Source organism: Gymnoscopelus braueri (genome assembly GCF_963280865.1).
Source record: "Gymnoscopelus braueri genome assembly, chromosome: 3".
In the NCBI taxonomy this organism is placed as follows: Eukaryota; Metazoa; Chordata; class Actinopteri; order Myctophiformes; family Myctophidae; genus Gymnoscopelus; species Gymnoscopelus braueri.
Window position 1 is genome coordinate 30,366,568 of NC_137612.1, and position 22,446 is coordinate 30,389,013.

A 22,446-nucleotide genomic window follows, 5' to 3' on the forward strand; every position below is an offset into this window, starting at 1 on the left:
CGCCACAAATGCTCAAAATGTAACCTTTTGATGCAAAAACCATATGTTGATGTTTCTAGATAAACTATATTTCAAACCACTACTCCTCTCACAGTTTATTTTTCCCAATTTAGTGGCATATGTCAAAATGACCGTCTTGACCGGGAATCGTGCGCTTGTATTTTGCTAAGAGATTGGTTAAATAGTTTAATTGATATTGATTTATTAGTGCATTAAATTTCCCCATCCGCTTTAATGAAAAAGTGAAAAAACTCAAATTCAAGTATTTTTTTCTCTGAAACCGTAAAAAAGAATTTCCATTTTGACCCATAGGGGGCGCCACAAATGCACAAAACGTAACCGTTTGATGCAAAAACATGATTTTTGGGGGGATCAATCCTTTCTAAATGAAACGCAAGTGATCTCAGGAGTGACGTGACAATGTAATTGGCGCAGCCTCCGACGGTATTCCTCCCAGCGTATTCCTAGAGCCCGGCGGCCGCGACCCACGACTCGCGTCGGCGCAACCACACTTTGCAATTGCCCTGAATTGCGACGCGTCTAGTTGTATTAGATATTGTACCCTTTGAGTCTGTAGATTGGTATATATTTTCAACATGCAACCCAATTTTTTATGAAGTTTCAGCTTCACCCAGCTGATGGCTGCTCAGATGGTCATGATGAGCGCTCGGGGGGAGAGGGGGGGGTGGGCTGTTAGGGGTTACGTGTCTTGCACAGAGACACTTTGACAACCACAAGGCACACAGAAACAGAGGGAGAGTTTGAAGCATTGTGGTAAGGTGCCCCCCTGTTGGCAAATTGATGAGTCCTCATTAAGGACATCAGCTAATGTCAATAACAATCACGCATCATCTCTTTTCTCTCATTTTCAATCTCTTATCTATTTCACAACCGATTTCCCCCGAGAGCACTGACTGTTGACCAATAACACCCTTCATGTCTTGAGTAGTGAGTAGATCAGGCGAGCCTAGAAAAACAGCAGGACACATAACGATACATAATCTCCATTCATTTTGTCTGTTCCTTCCAACCTCACCTCCCTGCAGACTCGTTGCTTTGCTCTCTTTTTCCAATCAGACACACACATCCACGCACACCTTGACATGTACACTTTTGAAATTGCCTACAATGTGAGCTTACTGGCCGAGCTTTTAGGACTCATGCAGTATTTGAGCAGATCTGTTGTGGACAATTCTGCTGAATCCCACAGTGCCATGCAAGGCTTTCCACCATCTGTCATCCTGACACCCATGACCATCACAGCCCCAGCAATGGGCCCACAGCTGCCTGGGAGGGATTCCATGAGTCTAGGATGACTGATTCAGGTATAAGTAGCATGGCTCCCTCAGCAGCCTGTCTGGATCGTTATGCCCGAAGCAGCATTATGTCTTATGCTGCCCACATCTCTATATTGTATCAACAGTTTCCCTCAATGCGAGTGATATTACTGTCGAGATTAAGGCAATATGTCCAAATAATTGTCAACCCTTGATGTTAAACATCTTTTATGTCTTTGAACATAACATACTGGTTAACCACATACTGGCTGGAGGGTGCCCACTAATATAAAAATCACACCCTGTGTGAAGTGGGCGGTGTCTTGCTAGCTAATCACAATACTGAATGGAGTCAACCAATCATGTACAAAAAATAAATACATTTATTGAAACACTCTTTATGATGGAAGAAACCATAACTTAAAAAAAAATAATTATGTTTTTTTTAAAGTTATGGTTTCTTATATAGGGCTGTGCACATGTGTCATGTGACACTGGCCAATCACAGTCCTGAATAGACTGTGATTGGCCAATCACGGTGCAGGGTTAGGCGGGGTGAATTTTTGTACATTTTTGTAAATTTTTGGCCATTTTTGGCCATTTTTGGCCAATCACAGCGCAGGATTTGTTGTACAAATATCCAAACCTCACTTATAGGGGCGGTTTCACCGCCCAAAAATAATAGCTGAAGTGTTCTGTACAATAATGTTCATGGCTAAAGCAGTGATGCTTATCCATGATCCGGGCGGCAGTTAGCCTGGCTTGCCCAGACTAATATCACTGCGTAGATATTAGTCTGGAATCTCTGTGTGGAACCTGCATTTCCGAGGGGAAAATGATAAAAATGCCTCTGGTGATAAACCCGCCCCATATTTGCATACTGGGCCCTGATTGGTCCCTCACAAGTTCGGAGGGAGAGAAATCCAATCTCTATTGAGAGGGGCCAGACCTAATCTGCCGAGGGATCTTTTTTCTGCAATGGCAGATTCGTCTGGAACCAGGCTAGGCGGCAGTGGTTCAGGAGGTAGAGCGGGGTTCGATCCCGGGCTCCCCCAGAGTTAGTGTCAAAGTGTTCTTGAGCAAGACATTGAACCCCTAATTGCTCCTGGTGAGAAGGTCGGTGCCTTGCATTGGTTTCCTCCACCATCTGTGTATGAATGTGTGTGTGAATGGGTGAATGTAATGCACAATATTGTAAAGCGCCTTGGATAAAGGCGCTATATAAATGCACCATTTACCATTTACCATTTATGATCGCAGTAAAACATTATGTGTGTGTGTGTGTGTGTGTGTGTGTATATATCTATACATACATACATATACTCCTCTCTCCGCTAGTTAACTTGACATTGTCATATTATATTTTCTAATGTAATTTACCTACGTGCAGAGTCAGACTGCAAATACAGTACGTGTTTAGTCTCAGAATGGATAAAATTGGTATCCATTCCCAGCCTGAAAATGTAGTGATTTTCTGTTTAATAGAGAGCTGGAGAGACCTCTGTTACTGAACAAACACTGTATAGCAATGATTACTGTCAATAGAGCTCCAGGGTGGGGGTAGTTATCAGTGAGTAAAACCGGTCTATCAAGCTGTGGGCTAGCACACAGGGGCACATTGAGAATGCATTGAAATGGCTTGGAAGGAGGGATGACATTAACATTGAAGTCAATGAGTCCACCTGGGTGCAAATTATGTTTTGCACCCAGGTGCCCCTCAAAGGGGCGGGCCTACGGCTACATGGAACTCTTGATCCTGATTGTGACATTCGTAGGTGGTTTGAAGACACCACTTTTGGAGTAACACCTTACAATGGCCAGTCACAGCTTTTAGAGTTATATGGTAGAATAAAAATGTTCTCTTTCTTCATCCCATTGGGGGTCCATTGCACATAATGGACGAGCCGTCACTGCTTGTAAGGTATTGCTTACGCCTTACAGGATGTATTGTATTAATTACTTTTATACAAGGCCTAAAATGTATGTCTTAAGACTAAAATATATTAAATCAAAGTAAATAAGAATACAAAATGGAAGAAAGTAAGAAATATTGCCAACAAATTGCCTAGTTGCAAAACGAAACAAGGTTTTCAAAAAGGACGACTTCACCCATTTTCCATCTATCGTCATATAATTGGTCCTCACTTATGCTCATGATCTTTGTCTCATAGGAGGGCTGTGGCCACTTCAAAAACCCGCCTACCAGTGACATCATCAATAGGCAGGTTTTCTTTTTTCAAACAAGATTTCAAATTTGTTTTTTTTATTATGGCGAGGACAATGGCTTCTATTTATGCTAACTTTCCAGGAATAGAAAGCATGCAGTTTCTATTAGCTTGGATTTCCCATCGATGATGTCACTGGTAGGCGGGTTTCTGAACTGTCCCCAGTCCTCTGAGACACAGAGTGAGTAGGCAGAAATGGTACCATATGTTATAATAATGAACCATATAATTTGAGCAATTATAGGAAGATGGGTTGAAAATGGGCGAATTGGTCCCATGAAAACATTTAAATAAATGAACAAATGGGACTGTTTACACCAAAATCTTCACTCTTGAAAGAGACCCTAGAATCAGATTGCCTGCTGTTGATTAAAACAGATCCAACCAGTTAGTGTTTGCCTGCTCTAATGTTGGAAATCATGTTCATTGTCTACACACTTGCAAAATGAATAATGAGTTGTGAGAGGGAGTTTACTTCCTGGTCACGGTTGAATAAATAAATAAAGGGCTTCCAGTGGGACATTCACTCATGCACACTGTATGTGCCTCAAAGGACAGATATTCAGAACACATCGTATTTGTTTTTACTCTTCTGCTCTTCTCTCTTATAACATGGCAGGCATGTGTCTCAAAGGACTAATATTCGGAACATATCTTATTTGTTTAGCTCTTCTGGGCTTCTCCTCTACAACATGCAGGCACGTGCATGCCGTATACCCGAAGGCAGCATTGAAGAGAATTGCCTTTTCCAAACTCTCCTGAACTTGAATGCAGCATTTTATGTTGAAAGAATTGTCCTCTGTGTAGAATGCCATATTCCGCATCTCCAGTAAAGGCTTGAGCGTGGTGTCACCCTCCGGAAATAGCCTATCTACAAGGCAAGCTCACAAAACATCGCAGCATGAGGACTTGTGAGTTTGTAGATCGGCTACTTTCGGTGTGACACTGCGCGCAACAAAGTATATATGTCACAGTACGTTTGGAGAACCAGTACGATTGAAGACAGAGCGCTCGTTTTTAGGCACGGGGCTCCTTCGGGGCGAGGCGGGGCTTTTCGAGACAGGGTTTATTAGCGAGGCTCGCGAGGAGGAGGAGGAGGACGGCGCTGCGAGGCGGGGGGTTATTACGCGAGGCTCGCGAGGAAGAGGAGCCTCCTCCTCCTCCTCCTCCTCGCGTTTTAAACCGTCCCGTCCTCTCCTTCTCTCCTTCTCCTCCTCCGAGGAGGAGGAGAAGGAGAGCGCGGAGAGGCGGGGCTTTGATGCGCCGACGGAGACCTGTCTTTTGTTGTTCCCCCCCACATAGCAACCAGGAAGCTACGCTAGGGGAACCATAATATCTATGAGGGGAACGCTGAACACGCGTTCACACGCACGGCGCGCCGACTTAGTGGAGCTTGAGGCCGAGGAAGCGCGCCCTCGCGCCTCCAGGCGCGAGTGCCCGCGGTGACCGGCCGACGCTCCACTAGTCGACTCAGCGCCGTTTGATTTGTAAACCGATAGGGACAGAATAGTTCTTTTCATGGATCACTGTGTGTGTGTGTGTGTGTGTGTGTGTGTGTGTGTGTGTGTGTGTGTGTGTGTGTGTGTGTGTGTGTGTGTGTGTGTGTGTGTGTGTGTGTGTGTGTGTGTGTGTGTGTGTGTGTGTGTGTGTGTGTGTGTGTGTGTGTGTCAGGGAGAAAGTAAAACAAAAGCCAGAACACAATAAAAGTATCTAAACAGTCCTGCTTTCAATAAACCAAAAAAAGCATGAGCGCGTGCGCGTGTGTGTGCGCGTTTGTGTGTGTGTGACTGTGTGTGTGTGTGTGTGTGGCCATATATGTTTGTGCACAAGCCTGGCTTGTGGCTCCCTCTAGTGCTGGGTGGGTGGTAAAAACGAGCGCGCATTCTTCAATCGTACTGGTTCTCCAATCATACTGTAACATATATACTGTATATGTAAGGCCAAGACCGAAACCAAACCCGAGCACGCACATGTCCACATGAGTGGTCCGTCTTAATTTGAGACAGATGAGGTGTATGTGTAGACAAAACAGTATTAAGTAGTATTAACACTGTTAATTTCAATCTTATTTGTCATGTGGTGAGATGAAAGTGAGTGAGGAAAATGAGAAAATATTGAGGTTTGAATATTATGAGTATGATTCTATTGTTAATTTAAAATGAGATTCCTCTAAATCTGGCTAGAAATGTCATTTTTGAAACTTCAGCCCCTGCCCCGCTAACATTCTCTGCACGTCCCTGACAAGATGGCCTTGCAGTAGTGATTAGTGCATGTCATTATAGGGGGAAATTGTCACAGTACTCAAATTGCAAAAGTTTATAGGGCTTAAGTGATAAAGTGTGAGAGGAGATGAACAAAAGATGCAATTTGGTCGAGAATTGATTGGAAGGAGACAAAAAGCAGAGACAATGACTTTGAGAAGCTGTGTAGTCATCATATCATTATGGAGTGGAACATTGGAAGCAAGGAAGAGAAGAGAGAGATAGATAATCAGTGAGCAGCCTTTTGAAGGTCAAGGGGTGCATATAAAAGTCAACATCTGAACTTTGAGACTGCTTTCACACTCACTTACATATTCGGCCTGGACCACTGGCGTAGCGGTCCAGGCACCTAGGCTCCAAAGTAGCCTGACAGCACGTCGCGGGTTCGAGTCCCGATTCTGACGGCCTTTGCTGCATGTCACTCCCCATCTCTCTCTCTCCCCATTTCCTGTCAGACTACTATCCTATCAATAAAGGCATAAAAGCCCCAAAAAATATCTTTAAAAAAAGAAAAAGAATTAACCATATTCACACGGGAGCAATTTCGCTCTTGCATGACGGGTGGGAAAGTTGTGTGAACATGTTCAGGAAGTGAAAAAGATAATTAAGAGATTGAACCTAAAGTACTGAAATGCATGATGCATGACTTTTGATTAAAAATCTCACAAACACGCAATGTGGCTAAAAAAGCCTCTGTGGGGAAAACAAATGCCCACAAGCATAATGGCTGACACACACACACACACACACACACACACACACACACACACACACACACACACACACACACACACACACACACACACACACACACACACACACACACACAAAATGACAAAGGACAGGTGGGAGGAGGCTATGCACTTTTGGTAATCTAGTGAAAGTAACAACCCAGAGGCTTTACCAGATAGAGTAAAGGAGGTAGAGAGAAAATGGGGGAGAGAGAGGTAGAGAGAATACGGGCGGTGGAAAGAGGAAGGGAACTCTGAGTTTGCAAGCTGTGTTCCCTGATGTGCTGCCATATGTAGCAGTGCTCTGACAACAGCAGAGCTCATGAGGAGGAACCCAGCTAGAGACAGTTTGAAGCAGAGTGATACTGTCTGGTTGGAGAAAGGCTGTGGAGGAAAAAGTGCGGTTTATCGATAAATAAGAAACCATCAAATGGATCTTTTTAAAATTATTAATAGTCATAAGACGGTACACACAAGACAAATCACAACAAAAATGTGTATTTATTTTGAATGATGGCTGTTTCAGCAACAGGTGTGTTGGAGATATGCATGTATACTCTATATCAAAAGGGGGAGCAAGGGGATATTTAAGCATCTCTGCATAAATATCTTAACCGATAATACATCCGGTACTGACAAGAAAGTGAGGGCCGAGTTCGTGAACTGGATCTGAACCCATGAATGTGCTTATGCGGTGCATTGTGCATTAATTAACTGAGCCACCACGGTACCCTGAGGATGGCTTACCATTATGCCACAGAGAGCAATTAATTCAACTCAATCTGACCAAGGTCACGGCATTGTTTGTCCATTTACATTCGCTATGCATTCCAACGCACGTCTCCTGTGTCCAGGGAGAATCCTACAGAAAACATGCCGATACTCACACAGTGATGCATTCATAAGGACACAGTGATGCATTCATAAGGACAATATCATCCTCGAGTCCAGTGTATAAAGTGGTCCAGGGATGACATTTTTACAGGCACAAGGAGGAAAAGCCTACTAAAAGCCTATATGGGATATTTGCACTGGATTTAACATTTATTGCCAAAAATAAGATAAGTGGCAAATACAAGTTCATGATACTTTCATGTTTTGCTGCAAGCTAATCTTCACACATGAACACCACTTTTATGATTTAGTAAATACAGAAATTGAAAGCTTTGGTCGCCTCAGCGATGTTCAGGCGTGACAATGTTTAATGTCCCTGACAGTCTCATTTTGCTACAGTGGGAACGAGTAAACTGCGCCAATCTATTGCAATTCTATACACACTTCTAAATCACTGTTATCCATTCATTGACCTATTGTTTATCTCTCCTTAAACAAAAAAGGGTACAAGTTTCAACCCCAATAGAATGGAGTCAAAACCTGTATTGTCCACATGAAATTCCACAGTCACCCACCACCGCAGAGATTAGGGGTTTGAATCTTGGCCGGGTGTTCCAGCAAACACAAGTGTGCGTGTTTGTGGAAGGGAAGCTCAAAATTGCAGTACGTGATGAATACTTGTCTCCGCCAAGCCGAAGGCGTGGCCTAGACTTATGTTTTTTTCCTTGTGTGTGTCCGTCCGTCCGTCTACAGCTTATATCCCGCACCGTTGGACCGATCGGCGTGAAACTGCATGCATGCACACTCCCTGGAGTCCAGAGCAGAACCTCTGTCCCAAATCTTTCACATCAGCCTGTTCTAGTGCCACCAGGAGGCAGATTTTTGCAAAACACATTTTTGGATATTACTCCTGCAGAATGTGTCCAAACATCACGCTGATCGGTACACATTATCTCGATAGCCATGCCATCAAGACGGACCTGTCCGATTTTTCATATTTTATCCTGATTGGCTAAGATTTACTTCTACTACCTGGCCAGGTCTCCTGACCTGGAGACCTGTGCTTTGAGGTGCACATTTTTCTAGTTTGAACTATTTATGAAATTCCATACAGTTTCATGACTAAGGGATATTTTCCACTCACAGTGTAAAAGTCCCAAGACATAACCTAAAGTAGATTTTGGCTTTTTAAGCTCCATAGATGCTGTGTCACGTTTGTCTGAGATCCCAGACGACCTCGAACTCCAGCCTCCACCCTTGCTCTCTTGGATTATTGCACTCTTTGGCTGATGCTGAACATCCTGCTGGATCATAGGTGAATCACAGTAAAATCCTCTGTGTTAATTTGGTCAATTTGTAACTCAAAAGAGTATACAAAAGGGTCTATTTGGTGTACATTTGTACACTGTGAGATAAACCCTCTCGATTTTACTGATGAATCTACAGTACAGTACTTGTTGGAAAGATGGATCAGCCCCCTCACCTCACTTTATGGTCTTCATTTCTTTCTCTACCCCCCCTGCCAAAAACAGATAAATAAATACACTTCTCTTTACCCCCATCTCTCCCTCTCCACACCCTGTAGCCCTTTTCTCTTCTTCTCTCTCACCCCCTCTCCACTCTTATTCTCTCTCCTCCCTCTCAACACCATATTGCACCTGTTCCCCTATCCTGTGTGCTCACTGACCACTGAAGACACAGTGACAGTAACAATGAAAAATTACACAGTCCTCCATCTCAGACATCCATCAGCCCCAGGCCAGGCTCAGCCAAACAAGACACGGGCAAACCCTCAGTCTGGCCCCGAGCTTCCCCCGAGAATACGCCTGTCTCTTCCCATCGCTCGCTACCCAGAGATGATGCCCTCCATCCAGAGCAAGTGCATTTCACATGGCTGCTTTGTTTTAGACTTTAGACTTTTTTTTGTTGTGCCCCGGTCCCTTATAAGCCCCCGTCTTTCTTCTGTGGCCACAGAGAGTTGGTTAGGGGGCCTTGTACAGTACATTGCGTCTTTGTTCCTCGGAGAAAGCGCGGAGGCAGGGAATTTGGGGATGGCAGGTTTTGTTGTGATGTGTATTGGTGGTGGGTTGGGAAGGGGCTCAGACGCACCCAGAGGGGCATATTTCTTTAACTGAGGCCAGGAAGCGAGCGCAACGTCTGGCCCTCGGAAGGAACGTGGCAGGAGAGTGTCACACAAGACTCATTGTTTTCTCTCTCTCTCTCCTCTCCTCGGTCTCTCCTCCTCTGCCTCTGGTCTTTGTTCAGCTCTGTTCAGCTCCCCACAATGGGCTCTTCATTGCCCTCTCTAACGGCTCCCCTACTGATTTTGTCTGAGCAGTTGCACAGCTGGCAACTAAGGAGAGAAATGCATGGATTGACTCGAGGGCATCTGTTTTCATCTACATAGACCACAAAATACTGGCACTTAAAGGTTTAGCACAGCCACCTGAGTTATTGGATGCATCTACATGAAAAACTACACCACACAGAAAAATCCTGTAAAAATGGATCAGAAAAGGTCAGTTTTTACAGTCTTGGATTGAAACTACAGTAGCACTCAAGATTTGACTATGCAAGTACTGTAGCACAATTTTGTTTTTGTTATTCTAACACTCCAGAAGCTGGATGGACAATCACTGCAATAAGAGGGCAGTGACCACGAAAGAGGATAAATGACTGACTCTTAATCCACTGCATAAATTAATTCTAATCTGGTTTAATCCAAATTGTGGACTCAAGGAAATAAACCTCTCTCTCTCATATTCATATAGTTTGTGTGTGTGTGCACACACATTCTATAATAAAACACATTACACAATCTAAATAAATAAATAAAACATGACCTTGTCTGTAGACATTGTCTTGTCAAAGATGCAAGTCAAACAGCTTGGCACTTGTCGTGCAGCAGATTGTGTGCAGTGGGTGGTTGACATTGGGTGTGGATGGGTATGTTTGGTCAGCCAGCAAGCTTTTGGAACCAAGCCCTCCTTTGATGTGGCTACCACTGATGATCCCATTACAGACATAAACATAAAAGATGTCATTGCGCAGGCCTCGCACTTTAATTGCTGTCTTTTGTCCTATAACAGAGGAATACTATGTCATGACACAAGTACTATTTTAAACATGGAAGAGAGATGAAGAGGAATTAATTGTGACACAGTTCTTAAGCTACATTTGAATCCAGGACATTAAAATGATTTGTTCAACACACATTTGAACACATGCTTTGCTTTGTTTCCTCCTCCCTCGCAGGTCTGTCTGGTAACCCGAATGATCTAGAAAACCGCCATGCTACATTTGGGAAGAACTTCATTCCTCCCAAAAAGGCCAAGTCCTTCCTGGCGCTGGTGTGGGAAGCCCTGCAGGATGTTACCCTCATCATCCTGGAGATTGCTGCCATCATCTCCCTGGGTCTTTCCTTCTACCACCCACCAGGGGGCGACAGTGAGAGTAAGTAGTAGTTTGCCCAAGTGGATACATTTATGTCTAATCTTACATTAAAGGAGCACTTCATCCATTTTCATCTTAATATAATTGGCCCTCACTCCTCACTAATGCTCATCATACGATGGCACCATTTCTGTTTGCTTGCTCTGTGTCTCAGAAGAGGGCAGTAGGCAGGTTTCCAGCAGTGCCTACTGCAGGTTTCATACTTTTTTTGTATTTTTAAAAAATTATGCAAGAACAATGGCTTCTATTTAAGCTTGCTAACTTTTCAGTAAGAGAAAGACTGTACCGTAGTTTCTATTAGCTTGGAATCCCCATGTCATTGGTAACTGTCCATGGCCCACCTCTGAGATGCAGAGTAGACAGAAATTGTGGCATCTTATGATGAGCGAGTGAGGACCAATTATCTGAAGATACGTTTGAAAAAGTGCTCCTTTAAATTTGGCTTGTGGGTGGGCGTCAAAAACGTAACATCCGGATTTGATTGGAATGGCCAAGCTTTGTGTGACATACTGTAGTGCTCTGATGAGTTGTCTTAGATTTTCACGCCTGAACATATGTAACTAAAAAACAATTAGGTTCATAGACTAATTATAGCCATTGCCTAAGTTGGTGCATAAAGTCATCAGTTCAATTGTCAAATTTGTGATTTACTTATTTTCGTTACATCGCACAAATGTAAGGAATGTGTAACAGTAGGTAGCTAATAGCATAGTAATGCTTAGTGGTGCCAGCTGTGTCCAATTAAGAAAAGCAATTAACATAAAACATTTTGTCACTGTAGCCCATAGATAAAAGTATCTATAAAAAGTGTTCAAAGCCACCTACTTTGCTGAGGGACCTGGCAGTGATACCATATAACCAACACTTCTTCCTTTATAAGAAATATGTTTTTATATTCTCCACAATTTACTTGTTTAGTCATCATGCCAATTTTCCTTGGTCAATGCACTACACACACGGCCCCTGATGCTAACCCTACTATTGGTTTGGGGAGGTCATTCTCCAGCCACGTCTTTTCACTTGACAGTGGGGAGTTTAAATGGTAGAGACAAATACGGTAGAGCATAACGCTATCTCTCCAAGCCCCGTTCCTCACTGAACAGGCCACCAACCAGTAGCAGTGGCTAGTGCAGTGACATGTATAAATCCCCCTGCTGGCTTTCCCACCCGTGAACACTGCCAGTTGTGCTCGTTGGAGTGTCAAGCCAATCCGGAGGCACCGCAGAGGGACTGAACCCCAATCTACTCAGTGGTGGAGTTTACCCCTGCGCCACGATGCCTCTCTGTGACAAACATGTCACAGAGGCTCCCATGGATTGATTACTTCCTCTTCTGTATTTAACATAGAAGCACAGCATTGCTATGAATGGAAATGTCCATTGTCCACATTATTTCTATGCTGCCGCCTCTCAAACGCAACAAAACATATTGGAATAATTAAGCGCAGCTTAACAGCTGGTGCAACTGACCATGCACAATATCTGTTCCTTTACAGTGTGTGGGCAGGCTGCCGCTGGCGCAGAGGATGAGGGTGAAGCGCAGGCCGGCTGGATCGAGGGTGCTGCCATCCTCTTCTCTGTCGCCATAGTGGTTCTGGTGACTGCTTTCAATGACTGGTCCAAGGAGAAGCAGTTCCGTGGGCTGCAGAACCGCATCGAGCAGGAGCAGAGGTTCACCGTCATCCGCAAGGGTCAAGTCATCCAGATCCCTGTGGCTGAAATTGTGACGGGAGACATTGCCCAGATTAAATATGGTGAGAGAACAGATGAGACATATTATGGTGGAAGAGTCATGCATTAGCTGCCTTTTGATGCCCAGTGATTTAACCTCACCACTTATCAAAGTATTTAACTTTTTCTCCCTTTTAGTTTAAACTTGTTCAAAGTGTTCAAATTAAGTTGAATGAATGGAAAAGTCTGTGCTTTTGAGGTTGAATGGAAAGAAGTAGGTTCTCATTACTCTTACAAGATGTATGGATTGTTGAAAATATCCAGCCTTTTTCCAATGCGTCATAACATGCCCTTGACATCCGTTATCAAAGTAGAGTTTCATTTCTGTCTAGATAACCAGTACTTTGAACATAAAGATTAAAAAGCAAGCCACCCTGCTGATGTAAGGGTCATAAAACAATGCCAGGATTTGTCAGAACTTATTATATTGGCAAAGAGCAAAGGTTGTGTTTTCTGCAGGAGAACCCGGGTCTCCTACGCAAGTGCTGATTTTTACCGCTGAGCTAATAGAGCCTGCCTGGTTGCTCTGAGGAGAAATGTAATTGTGTCCTTCAGTGTCATACATGTATGTATTTGTGTCAAACCAGAAACGGGTATCAAAGGTCATGTCCAACATAAGATCTAAATGTCTCGTTAGAAGAGCAGGGCGATCAAATACAGCCACCCCAATTGTATAAGTTGCATTACAGATTGGACAAAATAACATTTTATTCACACACACAAAAATTACATGATAGAGCTTTAACATTGACATATTTGTAGGCATTTTTATTTGCAAAGGTGGTTTAAAAAAAAAAAAACATCAACACGGAGAACTACTATCTGATACTCTGCTGCTGAATTAAATGTCATATGGGGAAACTATTTCAATAATTCATTGCTCCAGCGGCTTGTTTCCAAGTGATGGGGGCAGCCGGGTGTCATCAGTTAATGTAGGAACATGTGAATTAATATCCAATTAAAATGCCAAGTTCAGTAGGCGAGAACGTTGGCTGTCTTTGATGTTGTGTCATGATTGAACGTATTCCACAGGACTCGCACCACGGTGTGGGCAATATGAAGCACTCAATTAGCTTAGGAATTTTACTTTCTCTCCTCTGTACCACTACTCAGGATAGGATGACAGTTGAGCGTAATCTATACTTCGGCGCACAATTAATGACTAACTTTGAAGCCAACAATGCATCACATTCGTGTGACAAAGTATACAAATTAAGTTTATGTGATGCTGTTACTGCATTAACTCTATTAGTAAGCTCTAATTAATAGGCCAGAGTTATGGTGAAGAGAATCTCAGACAGAAGGAGATATGAACGTTAGACAGGAAGGAAATCGGGCAGTCAATTGTCACTTCTCATGTAGATTAACCAGTAAAGGACACATACTAGCCAGAGCATTGGCATCTCTTCCTCCTCCAGTGATCATGTCACTAATAATGTTCATAACAACTCAAACACAGCCATCATCAAACGTTTACTCTCAACTTGTTAGGTGACCTGCTTCCTGCTGATGGCATCCTGATCCAAGGCAACGACCTGAAGATAGATGAGAGCTCTCTGACTGGAGAATCAGATATGGTCAGGAAGACTCTGGACAAGGACCCCATGCTACTGTCCGGTAAGACTGCATGCTTATAATTACACAGCAATGAAGGCAAAAAAAACATACAACATCCAGTTGCGGAACGATGATGTGAAATGCATCAATATCATATCAAGTGCAAATTCCGTTTTCAATGCTGTGAAATGATCCGTTTGAGGCCATTGTTTCTTGCCGTCAGCATTTCACGGACACATACACAGAAGACATTGGGTATTTTTTGCCACACTATATTACTAATCTTCTCACATCATAACAACGGGATTGAAGTTGAAAATCAGCAAAGTTTTTCTTTAATGTTAAACCTTTTATTTAAAATTCATGAAAGACTTTGGTATTAAAGTAAGCTAAAATTACTCTACAGTCTACAGTATATACATATATATATATATTCAGATATACAAGATTTGCAGGCAATGTGTCGGCATATCTGATTTTTGTGTGAGCGTGCACCGAATTAGTGTCAGCAGTGTCAGCAATCTTGTTTCGGCATTTATGCCTGCAACATTAACCCCTCACACACATTCCACCCCCCTCTATAATGACTGAATTCCGAACATTGCTGGCCCACAATAACCTATCTGACCCACAATAGCCTACTACCTGACCTGGCGGAGACCTGTGCTCGAGGAGCACTTTTTCTATTTATTATTACTTACTACTTGAGTATTAAGTACTGTACTTAACTATTCTGGTGTAAACAGAGAGTTTTCTTTTGCAGAACCAATCCAAATTCTTTAGGGCGGCCCTATTGAGGCAGTGACATGATTGGTTTCCAAAGCAGAAGGTGTAGGTTTGTTAGCTTTGTTAGCATTCTTGCAACTACCTTGCATTCAGAAATCCCGCCGATTGGTTAGGTTGGTGTTGCCGAGATTAGATGAACGAACATTTTTCTCCTAATTTTTCAGCCACATTCCACTAATTGTAGTATAGCCTAATCATGAATCATTATCCCTTCATTAACCCATTAAAACCGGAAATGCATCTCTGTCATTTTAGATTTCTTTGTACAAGCTCAGTGATTGTGAAAATATGTGCAAATCTTTGAATATATATATTTTTAAAGCGAACATTTGTAATTCAAATCTTTGCTTCTGGAGGTCCCTGGAACAAAATATTTTACAAATGTTCGCTTTAAAAAATATATATTCAAAGATTTGCACAAATGTTTCACGATAATAAAAAGAAAGCAGATCTACAAGCTCGTATGAGCTTGTATATCTGCTATTTTTGAATAGCCCAAAGAAAAGAAGAAAAAATCACGGATGCGTTCCCGGTTTTAATGGGTTAAAACTGTACAGGTTTGCTACAACTGCTGCACTTGCCGACACTTTTGACTTGAGTGTGCACACTGTCTCTCGCTTTCTTCCTCCCCATAGGAACCCATGTGATGGAGGGATCAGGCAGAATGTTGGTGTCAGCTGTCGGACTCAACTCGCAGACGGGCATCATTTTTACCCTCTTGGGCGCTGGCGAGATCGAAGAAGAGAAGAAGAAAGAGGTCAAGAAAAGTAAGGCCAACCAAACGGGCATGCCAACTAAATGCCTTGTCACAGCTGCTCCTCCAACAGAAGAGGCTCATGTTGACATGTTGGCTTTTCTCCAACTTGCTTTCACTTTCACTCTCTCTGGCCCTTGCTGTTTTTCTTTCCTTTTTTTTCTCCTCCTTTTTTAATTTTTAACATCGATTGTTTAGGGAAAGTGGTTGCAGGAGGAACGATGTGCCATAAAGTTCAGGTAAAGTCACATTGGCGATGATGTCAGATACCCAAATACGTTAGTCCGGTGATTATAAACGTTTTTTATACGTTTTCTATACGATTTTATCTCTGGGACTCCAATCTACTCATTAAAATCCTCATTTCAAAATGCTCATTAAATGCAACCAAATGGGCCCAAAAGGCTCAAGTTATTTTCATTTGTACAATTGCTGACTTACAGACCCATAAGGTTCGATTTGGTTACTAACTATCATATAGCTGGTCCCCCCCCCCCCGCTCTCGTCCAAATGTTTTTACCCTTCACTACCTCCTCCATTTACTCAACATTAGTCCTCTTTTTGGTCCCATCAACAGCAGAGGTTAGATATCCTCTTATCCTCTCTAGAGGTGTAATTTCTTTCTGTGGTGAACAAAGTATTAACATTATAAAAACCAAGCTTTACTAGTCTATCAGGCCCAAAAGAACAATATCATGCATCTGCAATGGATCTCTCTTGCTTTCGGTTTACTTGTGGTCCATACTAACACCTTTTTGACAGTACATTTTTGTTGATTTGTTTTGTTTGTTTGTGTTTTGCAAGACATTTTGGCTTCAGGTTTTGATTTCTTGAGGCATTCATTCTGCAAGGGATGAATGCGCCACTTCAGAGAAGAGAGGGAGAGAGAGAGAGAGACGATGCTAATGTTTTCTCACCCACCAATTGTCAGCTCTGGAATCTGGGCCACTAATCAACTGAATGATACTTCAAGAGCATCATCAATGGCTCTTAATGATGTTATAAAATCATATTTATAGTTTCATCAGATTTAACCAGATAAATAGGACCACTTAGTAGAATGAAGCGGTGAAGATTGATATGCATTAGTCAACATTTACATGTGTCAACATTCACACACACACACACACACACACACACACACACACACACACACATATATATATATATATATATATATATATATATATATGCATATGCACGTCCTGGTATTTCTGAAAATGGCAGAGACATGCAACAGACGTCACTGTCACACATGGCTGCATCAGACCTTCTACTCACACACACAAGCTTGTTTTTTTCTTTCTTTTTTTTCCCTGGAAATGCCAGAGATACACAACAGACTTGGCTGTCACATGTGGCTGCATCAGCACTTCTACACACAGAAGACACACACATCATGCACATTGCCCCTCCCACTGCCACTTCATGTCACATTCAGGGACCCAGACAAGCACAAGTTAAATTACTGTGTGCACGCTCACAGACATGCATACTCTTTTTGAGTGTGTGTGTGTGTGGAGGTAGACACACGTTTACTGAGGTCTGGGGGCATTCTTCTGCTATAGTACCTTTGTTATACTGTATATACACACACATACAGTATTGAATTCTACCAAACACAACACACTTCTATCTATCGATATATTTATCCTGCGCACGCATACACACAACGAAAGGAAAGGAAATAAAACAAAATTTCTGTCAAACTGCCTGTTTGTCAAACTGTGTACCTGTGTGCAGTGCACATGAATATGTGTATGTTAGAGCAATATCTCACATGGCTGTGAATGTAGTTAATATTGCTAAATCTCTGTGCCTTTCTATAAGGCAAGGTACTAGAAGACTATGACCTAGCTCACCAAGGATTGGTCTACGGTATAATACACTCTAAAAAACAACTCCAACACAGTTTGGAACAGATGACTGCTCTCTCTCTCTCCTCTGATGGCCCATTTCAGCACACAAACAAGCACACACATGTGGTTTTCTATTAAGTTTTGCCCTTTTTACGTTTCCTTCAGTTTTATGATTTGTCCTCTTTCCTTTGAGCCATGTTATCAGCATACCGCACTCTCTTCCTCTGTCCGAACAGGTAAAAAACAAGGACCCCCAGAAAATCGCAACAAAGGTAACCCCTCCCTCCCCTCCCCCCTCCCACCCACCTCACCCCACCTCATCCCCCACACGCCCCTCCACCTGTCCATTCAGGGGCAGGCTGGGAGTTTTGTGTCAACCTTTCTCTCTCTCGCGCGCTTTCGCTCTCTCTCTCTCTCTCTCTCTCTCTCTCTCTCTCTGTGTGTTTCACGCTGCTTAGCCCCTACACCTGCTGTCAAAAAGGGTGCCTTGCTTCACCTGTGAAAGGGTGCAACTCTCACTGCCTGCAGACCCTCTCCTACCTCCAGAGTCTGTTAGCCTGCTTAGAGATGTAGCCCCGCAGCTCATTATCAAACCAAATGGAGTCATTATCTGCATAACTTAAAAACATTGGCCCTCATTTATCAAAGTGGTGTACACCAAATAATGGGCGTACGGCGAGATCCCTGCAATTGTCGGCATTTATCATTCTATCGTGACTTTGACTGGTGCAATGCAAACGGGAATGTAAACGAGACAAAAAGAATCAAGGCAGACTAAACAAAAACAAGTGTAAAAAAGACAATATAGTGCAATTGTAGAGAATCTGAGATACTGTAAGACAATAATGCATTTGTAGACAATCTGAGGTATTGGCGTAATCAGCGCATGAAGTTCAACTTTTGCGGCAATAGTGCAATACAACGTGGATAGAGCACAGTCATTCAGGTAAGATGGAAAATATCCTAGCCCCTCATTTATTATACTTTGGGCTGTCATAGGCCCTTGCAGACTGTTTCCAACCATTTTGGCCCCATGTGCTGTGAGATCCAGCACACGTACAACCTCTTCTGCAAGCTGTCCCATCACGTGCACACACACACACACACACACACACACACACACACACACACACACACACACACACACACACACACACACACACACACTCCCCACCGCCTCACCACCTCCCACAGCTTCGGCATCTGCTGCAGACAGAATGCCTCTTCATCCCATGCACACGCACACGCACACAGACACACACGCACACACTCACAGTCTAGCCCCTCCACCTTCTCTCCTTCCCCTTGCCCTTGGACTTAATCACCATTAAACATCCTTTGATGTCTCTGGTATGAGAGAGTGAAAGGGACATATTATTTCCCCAGCAGGATTAATCTAGTTTCATTTAACTGAAATTCAGCAGCTTTTGGGTTGGAATGTACTCAAGACCAGCTGTCAACTTGTATTGTACTTGGTCATGATGTGGATTGTGAATAGTTAGTTATTTTGATTTGGCACCACTGGTCAGCACAATAGTACTATTGTCATACACTAGATTGCATCAAATTTAACTCATTGAGTGCCAGAATTATTAATATCTATTTCTGGCCATTACAATTCTTATATTTTTTTTTTTTTCAAAGTAAAAAAAAAGTCCTTAGGAAGCGAGATACAGCCTTTTTCAGTTATAAGTTAAACAAGGAGTGGATGGAGCTGCAAATCTTCAGATAATGATATCTTGGGTTCAGGAAGAAAAAAAAACTAGTTTTTTTTTTTAACACGTGAAACACGTTAACACATTGACCGCCAGAGGTTAATCTCATAATGTACTCACCAGTGCCAACGTTTTATTGTTGTTTTTTGTTTTTTTCAGGTCGCCATAGGCCCCGTTAAAATCCTTTAGATTGCGCGATCCACTGTTTGTAAACAACGGGCACATGTCCTGGTGTCTACTCGTCGAGACCGCGTGTCAAACGGAGCCGCCATGTTTGAGTTCTGATCGTTTATGTTAACATGGGAAATGCGAGGATGAAAAACTACATGTTTACAGGGGCTTTTACAGGGGTTTTTGTGTACGACTTAGAATGGAGACAGACGGGAAACAAAAAACGAGATCACACTTCCGGTCGACATCGGGTGGTGTTACACTGAAAATGGTCCCCCTAGAAAATTGAAAAAAAAAGGAAAAAGCACCACAGCCCGTAGGCTACGGGATCGGCGCTTAACCGTTGGATTTAACGGCCCGTAGAACTACGGGCCCGGCGGTAAATGTGTTAATGGCACGTTGCACCATAGCGCTAAAACACGTGAAACATGTTAATAAAGCTTAGCTTTTCAGCTACAACTTACAATATTGTGTGTAGAATTGTGTAGTCGTCTATTACATTATATAATGTAAATATTAAAGCAAAAAATGATATGCCCAGTCAGAAGCCCAGTCATTTTTAACCGTATGCATGTCCATTATCCCACAACATTAAGCACTCAGCACTCAAATCACAGATACTGCTCCAAACCATCCCACTTTTGGTACATTATCAAGGGTTCAGGCTGTATTGCTAAGGAAATGTTCAAAACTGTGTTTCATGCAACTATCTTAAAATAACGGTGGTTGACCCGGGCCCATTCAACACGTCGTGAGCAGAAATAGGATGATAACAGTACAGTCAGCTAAGTAACCATTTTGTTTGAATAAAACAATATCCTATCTAACACTAATTGTGTTTCACTTCATCAAAGTATCTTATGTAACTTGCGTGACAAGAGGGTCTGAGAAAGTCCTAAGTCACAGTTTCTGACAATTCTCCCCTGTCGGCTGTATATCCATAGCCGGACTACAAAAAAAAATAGAATGTCTTAGTGGATGAGGTGAATATCCCTTGGGCCAAAGCTATAGTGTGGGAGTTGCACCCTTGCAGTATCACAGCCTGTGGAATTTGTTTGTTTGTTCTGCTGTTGTTTTTTTCTTCTCTTTTCCTCTTATTCCTTTTGGCTTTGATTTCTGTCTCCCACTGTTGCCTCTTTCCAGGGTGTTTCTCGGGACTCCATGCTGTCTCCTCCCAGTCACAGTTTGACTATCCTCTCTCTCTCTCTCTCTGTCTCTCTATCTTGCTAAAATACAGCTTACAGTTTTTCAATCTCTTCTACCTCGTACCCTCCCTCCTTTTTTGTTTTTTGGTGGTTTAGTGTTGTTGTTTTCATTGGTTTCTGGGTAATTTGAGTTTTTTCTTCCTTTGTTTGTCAACCCCCCCCCCTTTTTTCCTTTTCTTTCTTTTTACTGTGACACACACTCACCCCTCTCTCTCCGTCGTGCGTGGTCCCATGGTTCCGTGCTGAGTCTGTTTTTAAGTGCTGTGCGTTGATCCGTCAGTCCTCCTGCCTAAGTCCAGTCTGCGAGTCCAGTCCAGTCCTTGTGAAGCTGTGTCAGTCGATTCTGTTTTCTCTGATTTATTCTATGTTGTGCTTGGTGGTCTGGTCCCAAAACCTGTCCTCAGAATGGACCATGTGCATATAGCAAGGAGAATCCTGGGTTAGGTTTCTTTTATCCTAAAACCTTCTCTTGCACATTTGCAAAACGATACCTATCCTTTGCCAAACTCTGTCAGGTAAGATAAAAAAAAAAGAAAAAAAGAATCTTATCTTTGAGGGGAAATGGGGTGGTAGACCTGGTGGTCGTGGTAATTATGTCTGTCCAGGTCTAATATCTTCAGCCTTTAAATTTGGAGGCAGTGGAAAGGATGACGAAACAAAGTTGTAATAGTAGCAATCATAGTTTGCCCTCTTCAGATGTAAAAATGTGGGCAGTTTTAACATTGTGATAACGAGCTCTCAATTCTGAATGACCTCAGGGATCCAGTCTCTTTAGATCTCTGGACACGTCTTGTAAAAGCCATCACCGTTCCTCTTGGCAGTGCTTGCAAGTTGCGGGTTTCAGAAACTCACTGGCCTATAACTGAAGTAAATTACTTTTCAAGTTGCATTCATAAATAATATTTTTTTTTTTTTAGTGTTCAGGCTTTATTAAAACTTCTTTGACACTATAATGTAAATTGGCCTTTTACAGGACTGACAGATTTTGTTAATCCATTCTAACATTTTTGTATTATCTCTTTCAGTCTTGGTCGACCCCTCCCCCAAATATCCACTGCACACTCCATGTTTAAACATTTCTCCTGTGTTTTGCAGGCTATACTGCGAATAAGGTGTTACCAATTACCACACGTTATCCAGGGGACTAAGATGCTTTATGTACATGGTCCATTGGTATTTGTATTTATACTGAATTGATGTTGGTGGTGTCAGAAGTCAGTCCTCCATTGATTCTGCAGGAGGTTCTAAGGGAATATGGGTACAGTTCGCCAGCATATGGTTATTGCTGCCTTTCTGTCCATAATTTGTATAGCTGTGTATTTGTGTCATTCCCAATCACTGTCAACTTTAGTATTTCCAGCCGCCTTTAATCATATTCATTGTACTATTTGTTCCATTCACTAACAAAATTCCATACAAATCCATGTCTAGACAAACCGTACTGAACGTAAAGTTAATCATTGGGACATTAACTAATATTGTCACTGTTTTATTAGATTAGAACTTATATTGACATGCAACTGCTCCAAATATACACTTACTATAAAACGTCAGAAGAAAGCTATTATTATTTTTATTATTATTATTAATCACCTCCTTAACACTTTGCTATTCAGTGCTTTGACATGATATTTATCAGAAATGTTTGTTGGAGACAGCAAATGCCAGGTTGCACAGATCAAGAAAACTATGCTCTACAAATAGGACAAAACCATGCCAATGAAGAGGTGAAATGCAAATATGCCATTTGTGTATGTAAAACAGAAGCAGGGTTGCATAGCAGGACGACTTATCTTTTCCTTTGACAAGACAAAACAAGAAACTGCGGAATAATTTTCATTCTCCTATCCCCTTGATGTTCCTTGTTATAGCTGTGATGTCTAATGCT

The 22,446-nt window shown here is 42.4% G+C and overlaps 1 protein-coding gene across 1 annotated transcript in view; it reads left to right on the forward strand.

Annotated features, from left to right (window-relative positions):
* The window catches only part of atp2b4 (ATPase plasma membrane Ca2+ transporting 4), a 122,267-nt gene that overhangs the window by 53,028 nt on the left and 46,793 nt on the right, over positions 1-22,446 (forward strand). The window contains exons 3-7 of the mRNA XM_080425215.1: positions 10,584-10,781; positions 12,277-12,534; positions 14,003-14,128; positions 15,490-15,621; positions 17,704-17,739. Of these exons, the coding sequence (XP_080281341.1) occupies positions 10,584-10,781; positions 12,277-12,534; positions 14,003-14,128; positions 15,490-15,621; positions 17,704-17,739 (750 nt within the window). The remainder of the gene's footprint in view (positions 1-10,583; positions 10,782-12,276; positions 12,535-14,002; positions 14,129-15,489; positions 15,622-17,703; positions 17,740-22,446) is intronic.